General features: G+C 49.3%; 1 protein-coding gene across 12 annotated transcripts in view; it reads left to right on the top strand.

Annotated features, from left to right (window-relative positions):
- Window positions 1–21,650, top strand: part of CACNA1C (calcium voltage-gated channel subunit alpha1 C) — a 786,403-nt gene that overhangs the window by 609,773 nt on the left and 154,980 nt on the right. For all 12 annotated transcript variants that reach the window (XM_066258219.1, XM_066258227.1, XM_066258220.1 and 9 more), the window contains 3 exons: window positions 7,096–7,122; window positions 16,319–16,479; window positions 17,660–17,885. In XM_066258219.1, the coding sequence (XP_066114316.1) occupies window positions 7,096–7,122; window positions 16,319–16,479; window positions 17,660–17,885 (414 nt within the window). The remainder of the gene's footprint in view (window positions 1–7,095; window positions 7,123–16,318; window positions 16,480–17,659; window positions 17,886–21,650) is intronic.

The raw sequence follows: 21,650 nt of genomic DNA, 5'->3' as shown, positions 1-21,650 counted from the left end.
GAAGCAATTATTGTCAAAATCTGTTAAAATATGGTGCTAATTACATTTTTAAGCAGCAGGCCAAGCCTGTTTTTCCCCCTTCTCTTCTTTTGGAACAACACAAAACAAGCAATTGAGTTTCTAAAGTGGGTTGCCGTCAGCCGTACTAGGGACAGGCAGATAGCAAGCCTTTAAAGTCCATTGGTTCTAGGCCTTTCTGTGATCATGACACAACCCCAAGGAGGGTTGGAGAGCAGATTATGAAGAACCCTGCCCTCTCCCTTTTGGGCATGACCCAAGTTGCAGACCAGGAGGGGCTGGGGCACTGGCACCAGAAGTCACTGGAGACTGCCTGTCGGGGGAGCATTGGTCTCTGTTGGAAGGACATAATTACCCCCCACGGAGAGAAGCTGGCAGTCTCTCTGGTGTATCTGTCATTGCCTTAAGGACACACTCTGCGGGCTTCAAGAGCTCCATAGAAATGGTCCCTGTTATCCCCATGAAGTGTCTGTTTATATACCTACACTGTGCCTGTAAAGTACCTGGTCCCAGCACTAGAATTATAATGTGTATTTATAAGTCTTTACCCATCTCCCACCCCCCACATGACCCCACCTGAGGCAGTGATGGGGTAAGACTACCAGCACTCCTGACGGGAGAGACAGCGTGAGAACAGGCGGGGAGTGGAGTGGACGTGTGGTGAGGAGACTGGGAGGCTTATTGTATAGTGAGATGAGGTCCAGGTAGGATTTATATGTAGTAAGAGGCCGGGACAGAGGTGGTTCCTGAAGGGGACGGGCGGGGAGCAGGACCTGCATTGTGACATTGGAGGTGGAGGAGGCAGGTGGAAGGGCAGGTGATGCAGAGGGAGGAGTCCTCAAAGTTTGGAGACAGGACATGACAAGGATGCTGAAGTGCCGTGCGCAGAAGGGCCAGCCCAGGGTTTTCCAGGATTACATAGGCAGCAGGTGTGGAGGTCCCGGGTCCAGCTCCGAGCAGGGCTGGAGTCACATGTTTGAGATTATCAGTATGAAAACCATTCATGAGATTATAGAACAAGGCTTGTTCATGGAGGAATAGAGGCAGAACCTTGGGACACAGGTACACAAGAATAAGAACAAGTAAACAAAACAGGTGAAGAGGTGCTGGAGGATCAGACCGTATCACTGGCTTGGAAACCACTGGAGGAAGGATTTCAATACACAGCTATCTACTTGTATACTCGGTCAACCATGCGCCCAGCTTGGAACTGGGTGAGGGTGATGCATAGCAGTAGACCAAATTGACACCCCCTCACTAGAGCCTGTAATCAGGTGTGAAATGGACATTCGTATGTAAATAAGTCATTAAAACAGGGGGGGGGAGGGGGGTGTAAGTGTTAAGAAGGAAAAGTGACCATTAGATGGGTTTACAACAGAGGGCAGGACTTGACTTAGGGTGAAGAGAAAGGAAGAGCATTCCGGTCAGAGGCAATGGTGCACCTCGAGGCCCTTGCGTGGCAGCGCTGAGAGAGGCCTGCTGGGCAGTGTGCCGTGAGCGGAGATGGGGAGGCGAGGCTGGAGATGGGGCAGGGCCCGGCCAACCCCTTGATGATCTCAGTCTCTGTCATAAGATGGTGGGAAGTCATGGAACATGGCACTGGTTGATTTGGTTAGTTTTGCATTCTTGGCGGATCATTTTGAGACAAGAAGCTGAGTAGGAGGAGGAAGGCCAGCAGGGAAGCAGGCCCATGAGCGACGCGGCCTTCCGCGCAGTCCCTGAGGGGTGAGGTGATGATGGCTCAGCTGCTGTCACCTGTGGCGATGGGCAAAGGTGGGCAGGTTCCTGGTGGGTCCTGGAGCTGCGACCACGTGAGCTGGTGTCCCAGTGAAGAAGTGGCAGTGAGCCAGCACAGAGCACTCATGCCAGAACTAGGGGCAGGGAAGGGAGAGAGGAAAACAGGAGCATAGAAAGGGGGCTTGTCTTCATCATTGTAAAGGCTGGGACGATCTTTTGAGGCAAAAAATAAATAAATAAAAGTCCATGAAAGGGGAGGGGCTAAAGGCTCCAGACTGGAAACGAGAGCTCCTGGGAAGAAACTGCTTAAGAAGGAAGGAAGCTGACTTCAAACACAGCCTGTGAGATGCTGGATTTACAGAGGAGGGAGGAGTTCCTTTACCTCCGGATCTGGTCCGAAGGTGGAAAAAAGAGAGCCCCACATCAGGAGTCCTCAGGTCAAGAGGTCATCGGCCATGGGATCTCAGCCAAAGCACTTCTGCTCTGAGTGTCAGTCCGTCCACTGGGAAAGCAAGGGCGTGGCCCGAGGCTGCGTCAGGGTGCCCTCCGCAGCGGCCACGGGTCCTGGGAGCCGGCCGTGGCGCCACAACGGGCGGAGACCACTCTCACTTCTTTGACAGATTGGGTGTTCGTGGAAGATCTCATGTGAATAAGGCATTCGCTTACTTGATAAGTTGGGAACCATAGATCCAGGCGGGATCAAGAGTCCTTCCCAGCTCTCAAAGCCTGCAGTTCTGTAAAGAATATAGGATCCGAAACAGGCTCTGCAAAACAGTCAGTATAGGAGTCACGCCAAATGATCTGTCATCTCATCACAGAAAGTGAGGGTTCTGGGTGCTAGGAACCTGAAGGACAGTACAGGAGGTTCAAACTACTGAGTCACTCGGAGGTCAGAAACAGATTGCTGAGCACACTGAAGCCACGGTGGGGAGTGACATCGTCAATGTGGAGTCCACCTGCGGAACAATCCGACATCTATTTCAGCAGTCTCTGTAGCCTGGAAGCACTAAACACACCAACAGGGGTGTGAACCAGGGTGCAGTTGGCCGAGCAGCCCCAGGGGAAGGCACAGGCAGGTGGGGGCTCTGTGTGGTGTGGAGGGCGACATTGAGGTGACCGTGGGCCAAGCTGAGCACAGCAAGTCAAGTCTAGCACTGACCTGGGAGCCCTGGAAGAGTGTGAATGGTTGGGAGTCCCAGTGAGTGCAAATCCTGGGCTCAGTGCAAGAGCAGGAGGGACAACAGAGAAGGACTCTGGCCTGAGATGTGAACAGCTGAGTACAGTGTCTAGTTGCTGAAGCAGATGCTCTGCAGTGGCAAGGTCCAGGGTTTGACCCTTCTAGTAACAACAGCTATAGGTGGTGTCGAGTTGGAGAGTCGAGGAGGTTGAGTAGGATGTGTGTCAGCCTGGATGGTGACGCCGGTGCCCTCTGATTTATGTTAAAGGCAAATTGGAACAATTCAGACAAATGCTACTTCACACAGCAGCTCGTAAACACACGGTGCTCGTTACTCAAAGAGGTGGGGAGGGCCAGGAGACATACTTAGCTGCCAGAAGTTCAAGTATTTGTCGGATAATGACAAATGCAAATTGAGTAACTAAGCAAAACAAAAGGAGTTTGGGATTTTTCCTCTAATTTTGACCCTAAATATCAAAGAAAATCATGGTTTCCTAGGTTTGTCTTGGAGGCCTGGGCAGAGAAAATATCTTGGATTGGATGAACCCAGGTCCAGCCCAGTGGAGCTCTTCTAATGGTCTTATGTGTTAAATACTTTTGCCACCTCCCTGCTCTTTAATAATCCATGTAAAACACGAGATAGGGATTTTAGAATGGGATGGGATGGGACGCGATGGGACGGGATGAGACAGGATGGGATGGGATGGGATGGGTTGGGATGGGATGAGACAGGATGGGATGAGATGGGATGGGACGGGATGGGATGGGATGGGACGGGATGGGATGGGATGGGATGGGATAGGACGGGACAGGATGAGACGGGATAGGACAGGATGGGACGGGATGGGATGGGATGGGATGGGACGGGACAGGACGGGACGGGATGGGATGGATGGGACGGGACGGGACGGGATGGGATGGGATGGGATGGGATGGGACAGGATGAGATGGGATGGGATGGGATGGGATAGGACAGGACAGGATGAGACGGGATGGGACAGGATGGGACGGGATGGGATGGGACGGGACGGGATGGGATGGGATGGGATGGGACAGGATGAGATGGGATGGGATGGGATAGGACGGGATGGGATGGGATGGGATGGGATGGGATGGGATGGGATGGGATGGGACAGGATGAGACGGGATGGGATGGGATGGGACGGGATGCGATGGGATGGGACAGGATGGGATGGGATGGGACAGGATGAGACGGGATGAGATGGGATGAGACAGGATGGGATGGGATGGGATGGGATGGGATGGGATGGGATGGGATGGGATGGGATGGGATGGGACGGGACGGGATGAGACGGGACGGGATGGGACAGGCCGGGACGAGATGAGACGGGATAATGATGGAAAAAGCCTGTAGGCCTTCTGAGCATGCTGTGCACGCTCTGTTGGGGTCTGGAGAAGCCGGGAGCCTCTAGTGCTCAGTAAAGGGAAAGGGAAGCATTGACCATGCGTGAAACAGCCCAGAGCATGGAGTGGTGCATGATACAAGGTGCCCACCTGCTCCCTGGCTTGCGAGCTCAGACAGGGAACCAGCTGTCTAAACCCTGATTGATGGGTATGTCCTGGGCGGTGAAAGGATGCAGTGCAGGGGGTCTCTCTGTTCTCACAAAGTAGGATCTACTGTTGACTCCCCCATGTGTGGGAAGGATGGAGGAATCAAGGCATGTGAGCTTTACAAAACTTCTAAATTCAGCCCTCCCAGGGCTGGGCTTTTCCTTCGGCTCCAGACACGTGCCTTCTGAACAGCACCCTCCCCCTCTCGAGCAGGGACACTTAAATAACATGGCACTTAAAAAGGGATGAATGTTTCAGACTCAGAACGCCTAAAATTATGCTCACAGTCCCCTGAGAACAGCAACAATGACGACGAAAATCGGACTTCAAGTATGGTGTCTGGAGTCACACATCAGTATGTGCGATTAAATGGAAAAGAAAGTTCTGCTCCATTTCCTCCTCTTCAGAATGTGCCACACTGCTGAGGAAGGGCCCATAGCTGGTGGCCATGGGGAAACGCCAGCCTGATCCTCACTCAGTCGCCGCTAGCTCTGGTCCTTCCCTGTGCCCCTTTCCAGAGCGGGAAATAGAAATGTTCCGATCTTGGTTACTGCATGTGGTAGTTTTGAAGAACCCACTTTTTTTTTTTTTTTAAGTAGGAGAGAGAGGGGGACAGACAAGACAGACAGGAAGGAAGAGAGATGAGAAACATCAACTCATGGTTGCGGAACCTTAGTTGTTCATTGATTGCTTTCCCATATGTGCCTCCAGCCGAGCCAGTGACCCTCTTATTCAAGGCAACAACCTTGGGCTTCAAGCCAGCGACCTTGGGCTTCAAGCCAGCGACCTTGGGCTTCAAGCCAGTGACCTTTGGGCTCAAGCCAGTGACCATGGGGTTATGTCTATGATCCCATGCTCAAGTTGGTGACCCCACGCTCAAGCTGATGAGCGCACACTCAAGCCGGCAACCTCAGGGTTTCAAACCTGGGTCCTCAGCATCCCAAGTCAACACTCTTATCTACTGCACCATTGCCTTGTCAGGCAGAACCCACTCTTCTTATGACTCACTTGGACAGAGAGAGACAGCCTTATGGAGAAGGACTTATGGTTATACTGAAGGCCTCTGAGAAAGAGTCATTGAGACATTTTGGAGAGAAGACCTAGGGCCAGCCAGGCTCTGTGGACCGAGTCACAGAGGTCACAATCTTCCACGCTGGCTTGTTTTTACACTCAGGAGAGTGAACTGCCCTGCTGGAGAACAGAGCACCCCAGACTCCCCACCACCCAATTAGCACCTGGAAAACATTTGTTTCCCCATTAAACTGTGGCTCTAAATAACAGGCTGCCCTAGCCCCCGTCCCCCTCCCATACGCTTTGTTAACATGTGATTAAGCCCTCCAGCCCTGGCAGGCAGTCTTTGGAGGCGGGAAAAGGTTATTAGCTAACAGTTCAGAGCAGTAAAGGCACTTGGCTCAGATTCTCAGTACCCCAGAGATATAATTATCTCATGCTCAATGGCTTTGCCACCTGTCACATTTTCTGGTTTAATTTTTTTTTTAAATAAAAAACAACAAGAGGGCTTGTTTTCTTACTGCACGACAGAGCTCGCTTTGTGCTGAGCTGGGGTGGTGCCGGCCTGCAGCCGCTGCCTCCTGAGTCCCTGCTCCTGTGTTCTCTCAGCGTCCCTCTGCCTCTCTGCTGCTGTCTCCATTCCTTTTCGCCTCTGACTTGCATTCCGCGTCTTTCTGCATGTCCACCTGCAGTCTCTCCAGTAGGCACTCCTCAATGCCAAAGCCTTCCCGAAACACTGCCTTCAATTTGTTGTCTCAAGTGCTTGCACTGTCCCTCTTTCTTTTCTATCTCTCCCTACCCTACTTTCTCCTTCCTTCCGTCCCTCCCTCTTCCCTCAGCCTGTCTCCATCCAGCCTACCCTGGACTCTCCTACATGAACTAGATAGTCCCAGGGCCTCCTTGAAGGTGTCACCTTTCAACGGACCCTCCCCCCACAGTGACCCCTGAAGTTAGCCACCCAGATGCCTCCCTGGTACTCTTGCCCAAAGGCCCCCTGGGTCTCCTGGGCTGCGTGAGATTGTCAGCGTGCTGGGTTTCCCCTCGGGACCCGGGCTGCTTCTCTAGGCCCAGTTTGCTGCCCTCAGGCCAGCACGGTCATGGCCTTTCAGTTTCCAGCTGGCTCCTTTTGCTCATATTCACTACATACCCAGCGTTGGCCAGGCTCCTGTTCAGACGGCACTGGGGTCTACACCGGCATGTTTCTGCCTGTGGCTTCTGGCTGCTAAGATTCTCCATCTACAGAGCAGCCTGCCTGTCCTCTGGCTCTTCCAAAGTGTAGCATTCCTCACCCGCTGCCTAGCCTGACCTCCTGGAACCTCACGGCAGACGCTGATCACCTGAGAACATGGGGCTCTCCCTCTCCACTCAGAAGACACTATATCTATAGGTTTGTCAGCTGGGTCAAACACCTCAGAAGATGCTGACAGATAAGGTTCTCTCTCTCCAGAGGTGTTCTAAGTCACACCCGTCCCATGCCCATTGTAGTCAAGACGGTACATCAAACTGCTCTGACATGGCTGACCATCTTTGAAAGGGAAGAAAATCCATGCCATTGCTAATGTCTCCTCCTTCTCTTTCAGCCATCGGATCTCCAAGTCGAAGTTTAGGTGAGTGAGATTCACACTGCTCTTCTCTCCCACTGCCTCCCAGCTGTGGCCCAGCCGGCCTCCGGGTGGGTGCTGGAGGGAGGGCGACTCTTCGGAGGGGTAACTGCTCTCTTCTGTACAGCTGCCAAGAACAGGTTTATGGGTCAGATCAAGGAAAGAATCCAGGGGTTGGCATTTTTTGAGTGATCTGTGCCTGTCAGTCTCTTTGGCAGCACCATCCTGAAGAGGCTGTAAGACCTACTGTGTCTCCTTCCCTTCTAAGATGAAGTCCAGTTAAAATAAGCATAATGTGGGTGTTGCTACTGTTCCTGAGTTCTGCATGTTCATGGGACACAGTGAGGTAGGAACTTTTTTTCCTTTTTTTTTTACAGAGAGAGAGTCAGAGAGAGGGATAGATAGGGACAGACAGGAACGGAGAGAGATGAGAAGCATCAATCATCAGTTTTTCGTTGCGACACCTTAGTTCATTGATTGCTTTCTCATATGTGCCTTGACTGCGGACCTTCAGCAGACTGAGTAACCCCTTGCTGGAGCCAGTGACCTTGGGTCCAAGCTGGTGAGCTTTGCTCAAACCAGATGAGCCCTCGCTCAAGCTGGCGACCTCGGGGTCTCAAACCTGGGTCCTCCGCATCCTAGTCCGACAGTCTACCCACTGCGCCACTGCCTGGTCAGGGCGAGGTAGGAACTTTTAAGGTTTATGGAAAGTTCCCAGATGGCCTTCAGAAGCTTCCTCAGGGACCGTGGTCCTCAGCCCCCTCTGCCTTTCCAGTCTCACCCTCCACACTCCCCTGCACATACCCTTCGTTCCAACCACATGGAACTTCCATTTACTGGAATGTTCCCTGTCCCTTCAGTCATCTGGGCCTTTGCCTGCAGCCTTTCATTTACCTGAATCACTTTGTCCCCATGTCTTCATTTGGGTGGGCTCAAACTCAAACTTTTGTTAAGAACCTCAAATGTTACCACATCTGTGACATTGTCAGCGAATGCCCCGGGGGAAGTTACTCACCTCCCTCCTTTACCATGGTGTTTTGCTCAGACCTCTCTCACAGCACTCCCTGCACTGTGCACCAGCTCCTGGCTCCCAAGCCCGTTTCCTCAATAAAGGCCGTGCCTGCCCCAGAGGTGTTACTTCCAGAGTCTAGCTAAGTGCCTGTTCAGGGCAGGCTGTTTGTACATGTGTGTTGAACGGATGAATGGATGGGTATGTGTACTGGGGATGTGGATTTACTCCCACAAACACATGACAAAATACATCAGTGGCTTATGCTTTGAAATTGACCTATTCTTGCATCCCTGGCCTCACCTACTATATAGCAGAAGCATAAGTAACATTGAATTTTCATCCAGCTGGGGAAATGTAGCCCAATGCTGTATTTTAAATAGTCCCTTAAGGTAAAAATATTCGGTCTCTCATATTTCCTCCTTCTTGGCTCCTCTCTAGCCTGGAATCTAGATGCATGGGAACAGGGAATTTTAAAATCCTGGGGCGTAAACGAGGCTTGGGGAAGACTGGTCCTGGAACACCCGAGCCTTGCTTATCCCTGCTCTGTGGCCGCTCGTCTGAGCTGCTCTCCGAGCCGGTTCCTGCCGAGCTGCAGCGGGTTCCTGTGGGGTGGCACCCACTGCCGAAACCCACGGGTCCCCCATATCTGCGTGTGATCTTGAAATCTCCATCTGTTTTCTGACCCGCGAGCTCTGTTGGCCCACTGACATTAGGACCCCCACGTGTCCTGCGAGTACACGGACACTGCCAGGTCCCTCATACCCTGCGAGTGAGCTGGGGGAGCCGGGAGCACGAGGCAGACTTCGCTGCCTCCCAGCCTCCCACCACTATCTCTGACCAGCCTGGACGGAGCTCTCAGCCACAGGCTGACACGCTCCCAGCGGCCTGCAGACACCTGTACTGCACGGGAGAGGCTCTCCCTGGGCCGCCCCAGCACCACCTGTGTGTTTCTAAAGTAAACATCTCGAAGCAATGGAAGCTGGACTCCCAGGACTTTGGTGTCTGACTTCCTCCTCCACGTCTGATACTTCTTCCCGCATTCCCACTGTAACTGGAAAATGCAGGCTTTTCTCCCCTTCTTCACCAGCTTGTTTACATAGAAAAAAAAAATCTAGAGCCAAGCATACCAGGCTTATCATATGAAAGGGAGCTCTAGAAACGTAGAAGTCTTTTCTCTCACAACAGTAATGCTAGGAGTTTGCTGCTTTATTTGCAGTATCTGCAGGTATGGCTGGTGCAGAACAAGGACTGAATCAATGCAGGGTGGGGCAAACATAAGTTTACAGTTGTTCCTATAGAAAATAACACACTAATTGATAATAATACAAGAACAAACTCTGTTTCACATACAACTGTAAACCTACGTTGGCCCCACCCTTTCTTTGCTGAATGAATGAGTGAATGAATGGTCTTGCCTCAGAGAGACAACAGGCTTGACACAGATTCAAACAAGGTATCTAATGTGAGAGCAAAGCTGAGAAGGCATTCTGTGCTCTCGATCATCTCAAAGCCCCCGTGCACACAATAAGAGTAAAGGGTTAAAGGCCCTGGCCGGTTGGCTCAGTGGTAGAGCGTCAGCCTGGTGTGCAGAAGTCCCAGGTTTGATTCCCGGCCAGGGCACACAGGAGAAGCGCTCATCTGCTTCTCCACCCCTCCCCCTCTCCTTCCTCTCTGTCTCTCTCTTCCCCTCCCGCAGCCGAGGCTCCATTGGAGCAGAGATGGCCCAGGCGCTGGGGATGGCTCCTTGGCCTCTGCCCCAGGCTCTAGAGTGGCTCTGGTCGCAACAGAGCGACGCCCCGGAGGGGCAGAGCATCGCCCCCTGGTGGGCAGAACCTCACCCCTGGTGGGCGTGCCAGGTGGATCCCGGTCGGGCGCATGCAGGAGTCTGTCTGACTGTCTCTCCCTGTTTCCAGCTTCAGAAAAATAAAAAAATAAAATAAAATAAAATAAAAAGTAAAAGGGTTAAAAATACACTTGAAAATATTTCCAAAATATTGTTCTCATTGCATGCAAATGAGTGAATCATAAATGAACACATTAGAGGGTAAATGAATGAACCAACATGACCTGGAGGATGGAAGAAAGAGTCCATATTGTAATGGACTCTGACTAGTGAGAGGTTACTCGGGATTCTGGGAATGTGTTTCTTCATCCAGTAATCTATGATGTAACCTGTGCCTTTGACAAAGAGGAAAGGAACAGTGGTCCCCTAAACGTTTGACTCTCTACTCAGCTCTGAGGCCTGGCTCGACCTGCTCTATACTTTACTTCTTGTGTACCAGCTTTTCAGACCTCCAGGAAGGGTTTCTCCCTCTGCGGCTACTTTTCAAGATACAAGGGAAATGCAGAGAGAAGACATTATATTCCCAAAAGACTTATTACTAGTAGGCTGGCACAATCAATTAAAGGCATTTTCAGATGAGGATCCTGAGGCTGAGAGAGGCCCAGGGCCATGTGGCTCCTATATAGCCAAGTCAGAACCCACACGCAGGACCCATGCAGCTAACTACTGTACCATCCTAGTGAGAAGGTCCTGCCCAGGAACACTTAGCTGTCGTACCCTGGACTTGGGGTGGATAGCTCTGCAGCAGTCCTGTTGCGTAGAAATTTAACACGAGCCACACAAGCACTTGTTACATTTTTCTAGTAGCCAGGTTGAAAAGTAAAAGGGAAATTAATCTTAAAATTAATTTAACCCACTGTTTCTAAAACATTGCTGTTACATCTTATAAGTAAAGCAAAAATTGAGATATTTTACATTTACTTTTTATGCTGAACCTTTGACATCCAGTGTATATTTTATACTTGCTGCATGTCTCATTTGGACTGGCCGCATGTGACTAGTGGCTACTGTACCAGACAGTGTGGCCTTAAAGGGTCTGAGCAGATATATATGGTGGTCTTTTGAGTCTAGATCGTTGGGCTCGCTGACGGTGTCTTTAGGAAATATCAAAGGCTGGCAGTGGATTGAAAATGCTGTTGAAGTTATCAAAGTAGATCTGTGGCTATTTCTGTGTGCTGTTAAGGTTTCAGCTACAGATGCAAGAAAAACATGTCCTTGCACTTTCTAATGCTTGATCGTGTCAGCCGAGATTGAATAAGCCATGTCCTTCAGGAGCCTTTCCTGGCTCCTCCATGACAGGCTACGACGCCCTTCGGAGTGCTCTGCTCAGCCCACCTTGGCTCTGAGCGTGCTCTTTGATGGCTTCCTCAGTGGTCTGTATCACCCATATAAGTTTTATGCAGACAAGGCTGTGTCTATCACATTAACTCGTGAATATCTAGCAACTAGCCCATGGTGTTCAGTAAGCATTTCTTGAATGTATAACCAAAATGAATAATGCCGAAAATGAGCATGATGGGATTTCTGAGTCTGGGAATACTAGAAAAGGGCACAATGGAGAAGCTGGGATGGACAGGACACAGAAAGAGAAGGTCCTGAGAACTGGGGGGACAGTCCATGTAGATGGAAAGGCAAGAACAGGGCCCGGCATTGGGAAGAGGTAAAGAGGATCTAGGGTGAGTGAGCTGAGAATTCTTAGAGCAATGCAATGCTATAGAAAAAGTGGATTGGACACATTCCTATCCATCCTTCTTTCCTATGTCTGCACATTGAAAGTTCTATTTCTAGAGTCAATGACTTTTCCAGTTAGTATAAAGGGAATGTAAACAGCAAGCACATTTCTCCTCCCTGTTTTATCATTTAATTTTGATATTCTCTATGCATATGTAAACACAAATAAATTTACACATTCTAATAAACCACTACATTTATTATACAGTAGGAAGCGTTGCCAGGAAACCACTTGCCAAGCAAAGCTGTATTTTGAAGAGTGGGAGGTGTATAATTATCTTTAAATACTCTCCCAGGGTAGTAATTACCCCCACCCCCACCCCGGTTTGGATCCGTGTCCTCTCCCGAGTGCCCATGCACAGACACAGCACGACGTAGGCGACACCACCCTGTCTATGCCAGCCTCCGTCAGGGGTTCGAGCAGAACAGTCTCAGACCTCTGGGACAGGCCTGATCAAATCACGCCCTGCAGCCACAACCCCCAGACTTGGGGAAAGAGGGGCTTCATCTAAGTTCTCAGCATTAAACTGACTCCAATTCAGCTCCTACATACTGTAAAAGAAAGCAAACTTGGTTCCTTTGGACTCCAAATAACAAGTATTGGGAATTTCTATTTAAAACTTTTTTTTTTAACTACAATATAAGGTCAGATGTGACTTTGTCTTGAAAGTTCATTTTTCAGGAAAAAAGAATGTGTTACCAAATTTCTCTATAATATTAATAACTGCAAAGACAGAGAAGCAGCAAGTCCTGCCCCAGTGAGGTAGGTAGGACTCCTCAGTCCCAAGGTCTGGCCACCTCCAAAAGCCACCGTTCACTAAGTCCCAACCACCTGGGACTCTTGTCCCTTTCTTTTACTTCCTGTCCCTTTGCCTCCTGGAATCCTCGCTCTCACCCAAGGTAGTAAATGTGGAGGATGGAAGCCTCCCCAAGGATGGACGTTTCCCCAAGGAAACAATGAATTTCTGAGGCACTTCTTTTCTGTGTAGTGACTTCCCCCCAGGTAGCAGGTTAAGTGTCTCCTACAGAGATTTGGTTCTCACTAAAGAGAGCATTCCAACCCCCACAGTGATATAGGAGTCAGATCAGAACACTACTCAATTAACCCTTTCTTCTGTCCCTGTTCTGCAAGCCCCAAACCAGGGGTCCCCAAACTTTTTACACAGGGGGCCAGTTCACTATCCCTCAGACCGTTGGAGGGCCGGACTATAAAAAAAACTATGAACAAATTCCTATGCATAGTGCACTTATCTTATTTTAAAGTAAAAAAACAAAACGGGAACAAATACAATTTTTTTTTTTTTTTTTTTTTTTTTGCAGAGACAGAGAGAGTCAGAGAGAGGGATAGACAGGAACAGACAGACAGGAATGGAGAGAGATGAGAAGCATCAATCATTAGTTTTTCGTTGCGCATTGAGACACCTTAGTTGTTCATTGATTGCTTTCTCATATGTGCCTTGACCGCGGGCCTTCAGCAGACTGAGTAACCTCTTGCTTGAGCCAGTGACCTTGGGTCCAAGCTGGTCAGCTTTGCTAAAACCAGATGAGCCCATGCTCTAGCTGGTGACCTTGGGGTCTCGAACCTGGGTCCTCAGCATCCCAGTCCAATGCTCTATCCACTGCGCCACCGCCTGGTCAGGCACAATATTTAAAATAAAGAGCAAGTAAATTTAAATCAACAAACTGACCAGTATTTTAATGGGAACTATGGGCCTGCTTTTGGCTAATGAGATGGTCAATGTCCAGTTCCATATTTGTCACTGCTAGCCGTAACAAGTGATATGATGCGCTTCCGGAGCCGTGATGCGTGCCTCCTGCGTCACTGGAAGTAGTACTGTACGCGAGCGACGCTGTACTGTATGTCTCACTGACCACCAATGAAAGAGGTGCCCCTTCCGGAAGTGCAGCGGGGACCAGATAAATGGTCTCAGGGGGCCGCATGCAGCCCGCAGGCCGTAGTTTGGGGACCCCTGCCCCAAACAAAGGTTTTTGTGTGTGTGTGGTTTTTTTTTACAGAGACAGTCAGAGAGAGGGATAGACAGGGACAGACAGACAGGAATGGAGAGAGATGAGAAGCATCAATCATCAGTTTTTTGTTGCTACACCTTAGTTGTTCATTGATTGCTTTCTCATATGTGCCTTGACCATGGGGCTACAGCAGACCAAGTAAGCCCTTGCTTGAGCCAGCGACCTTGGGTCCAAGCTGCTGAGCTTTGCTCAAATCAGATGATCCCACGCTCAAGCTGGTGACCTCAGGGTCTTGAACCTGGGTCCTCCACATCCCAGTCTGACTATCCACTGCGCCACTGCCTGGTCAGGCCCAAACAAAGTTGTACCTGCAGTTTTGAGGAAACCACACCCTTCGTAGATGTAGTCCTCACATCTCTGATCTCACTATAGATTTTAACTAAGGTTTGGTAACAGGATTTTCCATGGACAGTAGGTAGGAATAGAGGTGAAATCAAGCTATCCCAAAAAGCAATTCTGGATGGGTGCAGTTAGTAATAAACAGCAGAAGTCTATTGCCCTGGGAACCTAGAAGACCGATGTGCATACAGATGGTCCTGGACAGTTGCTCCAAGATTCTGCTTTGTTTCTTTATTGCCCACATTGTCATTACTTCTCCCTGCCTTCAACCGCCTGGTGGGTCTCCCTCTACACATGACCTGCCAGCACCTCAGATGTGTCTCCCGAGCTGAGCGCCCCACCCTTCTCCCCAGAGCACCCTCCCTGCCCAGAGCACTGCTTCTCATCTGTACCTGATTGGTAAGACGCGCCACTGCTCTTCCAAATAAGCCCGGTTAGAAGATTGGGCGGTCCCTCTGTTCCTTTCTCGCACCCCACACATCCAGTCAGGCTCAAAGGCCTATTGATTTTGTCTCCAAAACTGGTGTCAACTCAGTGCCCTCATTTCCGGGAATAAAGCGGCCACCTTCATCAGGTTCAGCCCGGCTGGCTCTAAGAGCATCCTTCATGCTGTTGGTCCTCTGGAAGCTGACAGAGTGTTTGTCCTGGTTGGTGTTTGGTGTTCTAAAATCAGACCCCACCATGTCGTTCTCCCTCTCGAAGGCCTTAGCGTGGCTCTCTGCATCTCACCACCCCCGCCCCAGGCACGACCCCAGCATCCCTTTCCTTCTCTCCTTGGCACAGTGAAGGCACCTGTTCAATGTTAGTCAACAGAATTAACCAAATACAGCGATATATCTTCTCTGCAGCGTGAGGATGAAATTAGGGATAAGCTTTATACCCCTCCACCACAGAATTATAAAATGTGACTTTTCTTGGGATTGTTTAGCTTTGTGGTTACCAGCCATCATTGTACACCAGGAACATCTGGGGAACTTTAAAAAATACCAGTGGCATTTTCTTGATATTTAAAAGGCACCCAGCCCCCCCAAAATCAGATTTACTTGGTTTAGACCTGAAGGTTCCCAATTATCTTTTTAAGCTCTCCCAGGTTTGAGAATCATTGACCAAAGTCCCTAACCAAGAGACACGGGAACACGGTATGGACCATGGCAGAGCTCTGAGGGGCCCTGGGTTGTATGAACTTGTATGTAGAGGTGTGGACATGTGCAGGCACTCACCTTTTTCTGAACAAAAGATCTAAACATGCACTAGACTCGAAAGATTTTGTAACCCCAAAAAGCAAAGACCCTTTGGTCCAGACTCAGCCCGTACACTATACCAGGGGTCCCCAAACTTCTTACACAGGGGGCCAGTTCACTGTCCCTCAGACCGTTGGAGGGCCAGACTACAAAAAAAACCTATGAACAAATCCCTATGCACACTGCACATATCTTATTTTAAAGTAAAAAAACAAAATGGGAACAAATACAATATTTAAAATAAAGAACAAGTAAATTTAAATCAACAAACTGACCAGTATTTCAATGGGAACTATGCTCCTCTCACTGACCACCAATGAAAGAGGTGCCCCTTCCAGAAGTGCGGCGGGGGCTGGATAAATGGCCTTAGGGGGCCGCATGCGGCCTGCGGGCCATAGTTTGGGGACCCCTGCACTATACAGATAAGAATGTGCCACTGTGTGATAATAGTCAAGGCACTTGACCTCCATGGCCCTTAGTTTGGTCTTTCTCAAAACCAGGATAATGCCTGCTTCACAGTGTTTAAAGTATTAGAGAGAAGGCATGAGACGTGCCTAATATAGTACCAAGCACGTGTGAGGTTTTGTTAACGGTAACCATTACTAGTTCTAATTCTACCATCACTACTAATACTCCTAATACTTGCAGTCCTATTTCTAATGATGCCATTATTATAAAACAAAGTCTTTCCCGTTTTTGACCACCTTCAGCTTTATGCTAAACACATTATATGGTATTCCATCAATTCTCACAACACTGTGAGGTTGGCCTATTCCCATTTCACAGAGGAGAGAACTGAAGCTCAAGAAAGAGCAGGGACATACCCAAGGCCACAAAGCCAAGTGGCAGCGCCCAGTTAACTAGAAAGCTTATCTCCTTGACACCAGGTTGTTCTGCTCTAGGGAGGCCAAGTCAGCGAAGAGGTGACAGGAAGCTACAGCGGTGCCTTTCAGACTACAGGAAATCTGAATTTTCCCTCTCATCCTCTCCTTGCTCACCCCTTTCCAGTCGCTACTGGCGCCGGTGGAATCGGTTCTGCAGAAGAAAGTGCCGTGCCGCAGTCAAGTCCAATGTCTTCTACTGGCTCGTGATCTTCCTGGTGTTCCTCAACACGCTCACCATTGCCTCAGAGCACTACAACCAGCCCCACTGGCTCACGGAAGTGCAAGGTGAGAGGCAGCCCCCGGCACTACCCGGGTTTACTCTAGCCGCCTCAGCCCCGAATCCCAGGGAGGGGATAGCCACAGGCAGAAGGCGGGTGGGAGGGCAGCCAGCTGCCATGGCCCTGGACACCAAGGACCCGGCAGCTCGAAAGCCCCACAGTAGAATGCACAACCTCATTATAAACAGGTGTGGCTCACCTGGCTGGGTCCACGCTACCTGCTTGCCCCAGCAGTCACTGTTGGGTCCAGATAACAGGGACCCATGGTGCACCTTGCTTGGCTATCTCAGACCCTTAGCTGCCAACTTCCCAGAATGGATTTTCAGTACTTCAGGGATTTATGCTTGCCTCCAGGTGAATGTGAAGGTACTCCCAGGTGGGCTGGCTGGAACAGGTGAGGATGAGGTGAACAAAAAGGGAGGGAAAGGACAGTAGTGGCCCTTCCCTGGACCCCGAGGAGAGGACCTCTGACCAGCGCCTCCGCACTGCTCCCAGGGAGTCAGCGGACACAGGGGTTGCATTCCAGACTCGCACGGCCTGCCTTCACCTCTTGGCTTGTTGCTTTGGGTGGATTACTCACCTCCCTGAACCTCACTTCTTATGTCTGAATAATGGGTGCAGTGACACTAACGCTGTTCTCGGAGCCGTGGTGTGGAGGGAGAGAGCAAGGCACGCAAAGCCTTTGTGGTAGACGCAGCAGCCCCAACCCCACTCTCGGTTTTCCTTTCCGAGGTTTCTGTTGCCTGCAGTCAATCATGGTCTGAAAGTATCAAATGGAAAACTCAGGGGGAAAAGTTCCTAAGTTTTAAAGTTACACACTGTTCTGAGTAGAATGGTGAGATCTCGTGCTGTTAGAGTATGTATGTGTAGGGAGACCACAGCGCGCACACAGGGTTCAGTACTGTCCACGGGTGCAGGCATCTGCTGGGGTCCTGTAGTGCGTCCCCTGTGGGTAAGGGGGGACTGCTGTCCTCAGTGAGCATTTGTTGTGATTATAACTAGTACCCCTTGCCTGTGGACTTGGCCTTCATGGTCCTGTCTTAGTGGCAGTGGATGGGGGAGGTGGCCAGCCGGGATAAGAGAGTCTGTTGCTTTTGCAGCTGTGATAACACTTCTGTCTTTCCCCTCCTCCCCGTGCTCCCTCCTCTCCCACCTGTTTGATCGCACCCCACTCCCAACCCCGCCAGACACGGCCAACAAGGCCCTCTTGGCCCTCTTCACGGCGGAGATGCTGCTGAAGATGTACAGCCTGGGCCTGCAGGCCTACTTCGTGTCACTCTTCAACCGTTTCGACTGCTTCATCGTGTGCGGGGGCATCCTGGAGACCATCCTGGTGGAGACCAAGGTCATGTCCCCCTTGGGCATCTCTGTGCTGAGATGTGTTCGGCTCCTGAGGATATTTAAAATCACCAGGTATTTCCCTTTAGACATGGGACTTGGAAAAATTCTCCCAGGAGGCAGGGAGGCAAAAAGGCCGGGAGGGAGAGCACCTCCTATTTCTAGATGGATCTGTTCTCAGCTCACTAACTGTGAGGGGGCTTTGATTCATTTAAATGGCATAGCATTTATTTTTGCCATTATTCAAGTTTTCTTTTTTCACTTCTCATTTTAAAATAACTCCCCATTTACAAAAACATTATTTTAAATTTAGGAATAAAATTTAATGGGATGACTTTGGCCCACAGGAATGCATAGGTTTCAGGTGTACATCTCTATAGCATTTAAACTATTTATTGCGCTGTGTGCCCATCACAGAAAGTCAAACCGCTTTCTGTCACCATATATTTGGCTCTCTTTACTCCCCTCCTCACCTCCTTCCCTCTGGAAACCATTTCACTTTTATCTATATCCATGAGTCTCAGTTTTATATTGTGAATTCACACAGTTCTTAGCTTTTTCAGATTTATTTACTTAACTCAGTATAATGTTCTCAGGGTTCATCTATGTTGTAAATGGCACTATGTCATTTCTTATGGCTGAGTAGTATTCCATAGTGTATATGTACCACATCTTCTTTATCCAGTCCTCTATCGAGGGACACTTTGGTTGTTTCCATGTCTTGGCCACTGTGATAATGTTGTGAAGAACATGGGGCTGCATGTGTCTTTACGTACCAATGTTCTCGAGCTTTTGGACTTTGGTCCTTTCTATGGCTGGATAACACTCCATTGTATGGCTGTATATCCCGTTTCACTTACTCATTCCTCAGTTGATAGACATTCGGTTTGTATCTACCTTTTGGCCACTATAAATAATGCAGCTGTGAATGATTATTGTTCACGTTTTTGTATGGATGTATGTTTTCATTTTTTTTTGAACATAGTAGAATTTCCAGGTCCTTGAATAACTATTTTTCAGAGACAAGGCCATTTTATATTACCATCAGTGGTGTATAAAGGTTATAGCTTCTCCCCGTTCTCATTTTTCATGAGAAAATGAAGACCTCACATGAACATATGCTTTGTTTCATAAAAATCTATGAGATAGGCCCTGGCCGGTTGGCTCAGCGGTAGAGCGTCGGCCTGGCGTGCGGGGGATCGGGTTCGATTCCTGGCCAGGGCACACAGGAGAAGCGCCCATTTGCTTCTCCACCCCCCCCCTTCCTCTCTGTCTCTCTCTTCCCCTCCCGCAGCCAAGGCTCCATTGGAGCAAAGATGGCCCGGGCGCTGGGGATGGCTCCTTGGCCTCTGCCCCAGGTGCTAGAGTGGCTCTGGTCACGGCAGAGCGTCTCCCCGGAGGGGCAGAGCATCGCCCCCTGGTGGGCAGAGCGTCGCCCCTGGTGGGCGTGCCGGGTGGATCCCGGTCGGGCACATGCGGGAGTCTGTCTGACTGTGTCTCCCCATTTCCAGCTTCAGAAAAATACACACACACACACACACACACACACACACACAAATCTATGAGATACACATCTGAGGGTATTTCTCACTGTGGGTGATGGTAAACCCATATCATAAACACCTGGAAGGGAGGAGGTTCAAGCTCTGTCTCCAGAGTTACATGCTTCCTGTCCTGGAGAAGCTCTGCTTTGTAGCCTGACCGATAGCTGGAGCATTGAGACCATCATCTAGTTGTGTTAGAAGAAGGATGTGTAGGGTGAGTATCTTCCACTCAAGAATCTGGAATGAAACAAACCCTGCTCAGTGTTCTGAACGTGACTCAGTGAGTCACTGGGTGCCAAGAAAGCATCCTGAGGTCCTACTGTTCTCAGCCTCCCCTCTGCACATGCTTGCTGCACTGGTGCTGTCAAAGGTCAAATGGAGAAAGGCGTTTAAAGTGTTCACTTCCGTGCCAGGCAAAGGAGACAGTCAAGGACTGGAACATTTATTGTTAATCTAAGTATAATTGTTAGCTCCTATGGTCTGCATGCACACATCTCCTCTACTTCTGCTTATCCACCATGTGATACTTTGTGTCACGCCCTGCTGTGGAAATTGGGAACAGGAGAGCTCCCCTGGGGAAGATTTAATATCAGACAATGAATTCAAAGTATATGCAGAATTTAAATCCATAAGTTTTGTCATGGCAACAGTGAACTACTCAGAGACTTGGAGACCAGATAACATGCTCCAAGGAACCGAGGAAAGGCAACAGCACTGGTCAGCAGACCAAAGCACTGAAGCCCCGTCCCCAGCCTTACTCAGATATTTATTAGCCAGGACAAATAATCCAAGGAAGCAGATAGAAGAAGTTTTCAGGGGGTAAAATAAAGGACAAGGAACATGCTGACTCCTAATCTCTGTTCTGAGAGCCTAAACAATCCTGTTACCTAATCTTATCCTGCTGTTTTGCTGTTTCTAGCGTGCACTGTTTCCAGCACAGGGTCAGAGAGGCCCCTGGACTGTCATCCGCTCAGGGCTTTCACCCTAGGGTGCCTCACTGCCTCTAATTGCCATCCTAACTCTGCACATTTTCATACCATATTCCCATATTTCCCTCTTTTTTGTTTTAGTAAGGATTAACAGTAATGTGGTTAGGTGGTTGCAGTGGAAGGCGAAGGGCAAGCATAGAGAGAAACAGGCTTTTAAGGGTTATAGGCATGTCTGTAATTTGCAAAACTTGTTTAGCATACCTGGTTAGATGTTTTAAAGTGTTCCAGGTGATGCCAGGCACTCCCTGAGTGCTTGGGAGCGAGTTAGGTGTCCTTCTCTTTTTCGGGTTCATTTCCAGAGGTAAATCCACTAACAGCTTCTGGATCTCTGGAATTGGGTTGGTTTCTAGGGACTGATGCCAACTCGTGATAAGGCTTCACGTTCCTCACTGGTATCCAAAGAGGACCTGTTGATGACAAAATTGCAACATACCCTCTCCCTCAGGTTAGTAATCTGAATGGATTCTGCCACTCAAGGCCAGCTAATACAGTGTGTCTATAAAGTCATGGTGCACTTTTGACCGGTCACAGGAAATCAACAAAAGACGTTAGAAATGTGAAATTGGCACCAAATAAAAGGAAAACCCTCCCAGTTTCTGTAGGATGATGTGGCAGCATGTGCGCATGCGTAGATGAAGACATAACACCATATATACAGCGGAGCAGCCCACGGCCATGCCAGTCGAGATGTGGATGGTACAGAGGAAAGTTCAGTGTGTTCTGTGGCTCGCTAAATTCGAATCCGTGACCAAAGTGCAATGTGAATATTGGCGCATTTATAACGAAGCGCCACCACAAAGGAATAACATTACTCGGTGGGATAAGCAGTTGAAGGAAACTGGCAGTTTGGTGGAGAAACCCCATTCTGGTAGGCCATCAGTCAGTGACAAGTCTGTAGAGGCTACATGGAATAGCTACCTAAGGAGCCCTAAAAAATCTGTGCGTAAGCCCACATCAAACTGCACTGAATAGGTATGAAACTGGGAGAGTTTTCCTTTTATTTGGTGCAGATTTCACATTTCTACCATCTTTTGTTGCTTTCCTGTGACCGGTCAAAAGTGCACCATGACTTTACGGACACACTGTATATCCTGGAATAACACGAGAGACTTAGGCTGTTGCTTGGCTGGTATAAAAAGCCTCTCAGCTGCAATAAGTTCAGATGAGGAAATGTTTAAAAAATTAAGAGTAAAAAAGAGCCTTATACAATTGTTCTTGTGGGGTGAGTCTCTCATCCTGACTCCCTCTTTTTTGTTTGTATAGTTTGGGCTTAAGAAGGCTATTGTCTCTTTCTTCAATACCTGTAA

This window comes from Saccopteryx bilineata, chromosome 2 (assembly GCF_036850765.1).
Source record: "Saccopteryx bilineata isolate mSacBil1 chromosome 2, mSacBil1_pri_phased_curated, whole genome shotgun sequence".
Lineage (NCBI taxonomy): Eukaryota > Metazoa > Chordata > Mammalia > Chiroptera > Emballonuridae > Saccopteryx > Saccopteryx bilineata.
The sequence above is the reverse complement of the archived record's forward strand: the minus strand, read 5'-3'. Positions and strand labels throughout refer to the sequence as shown.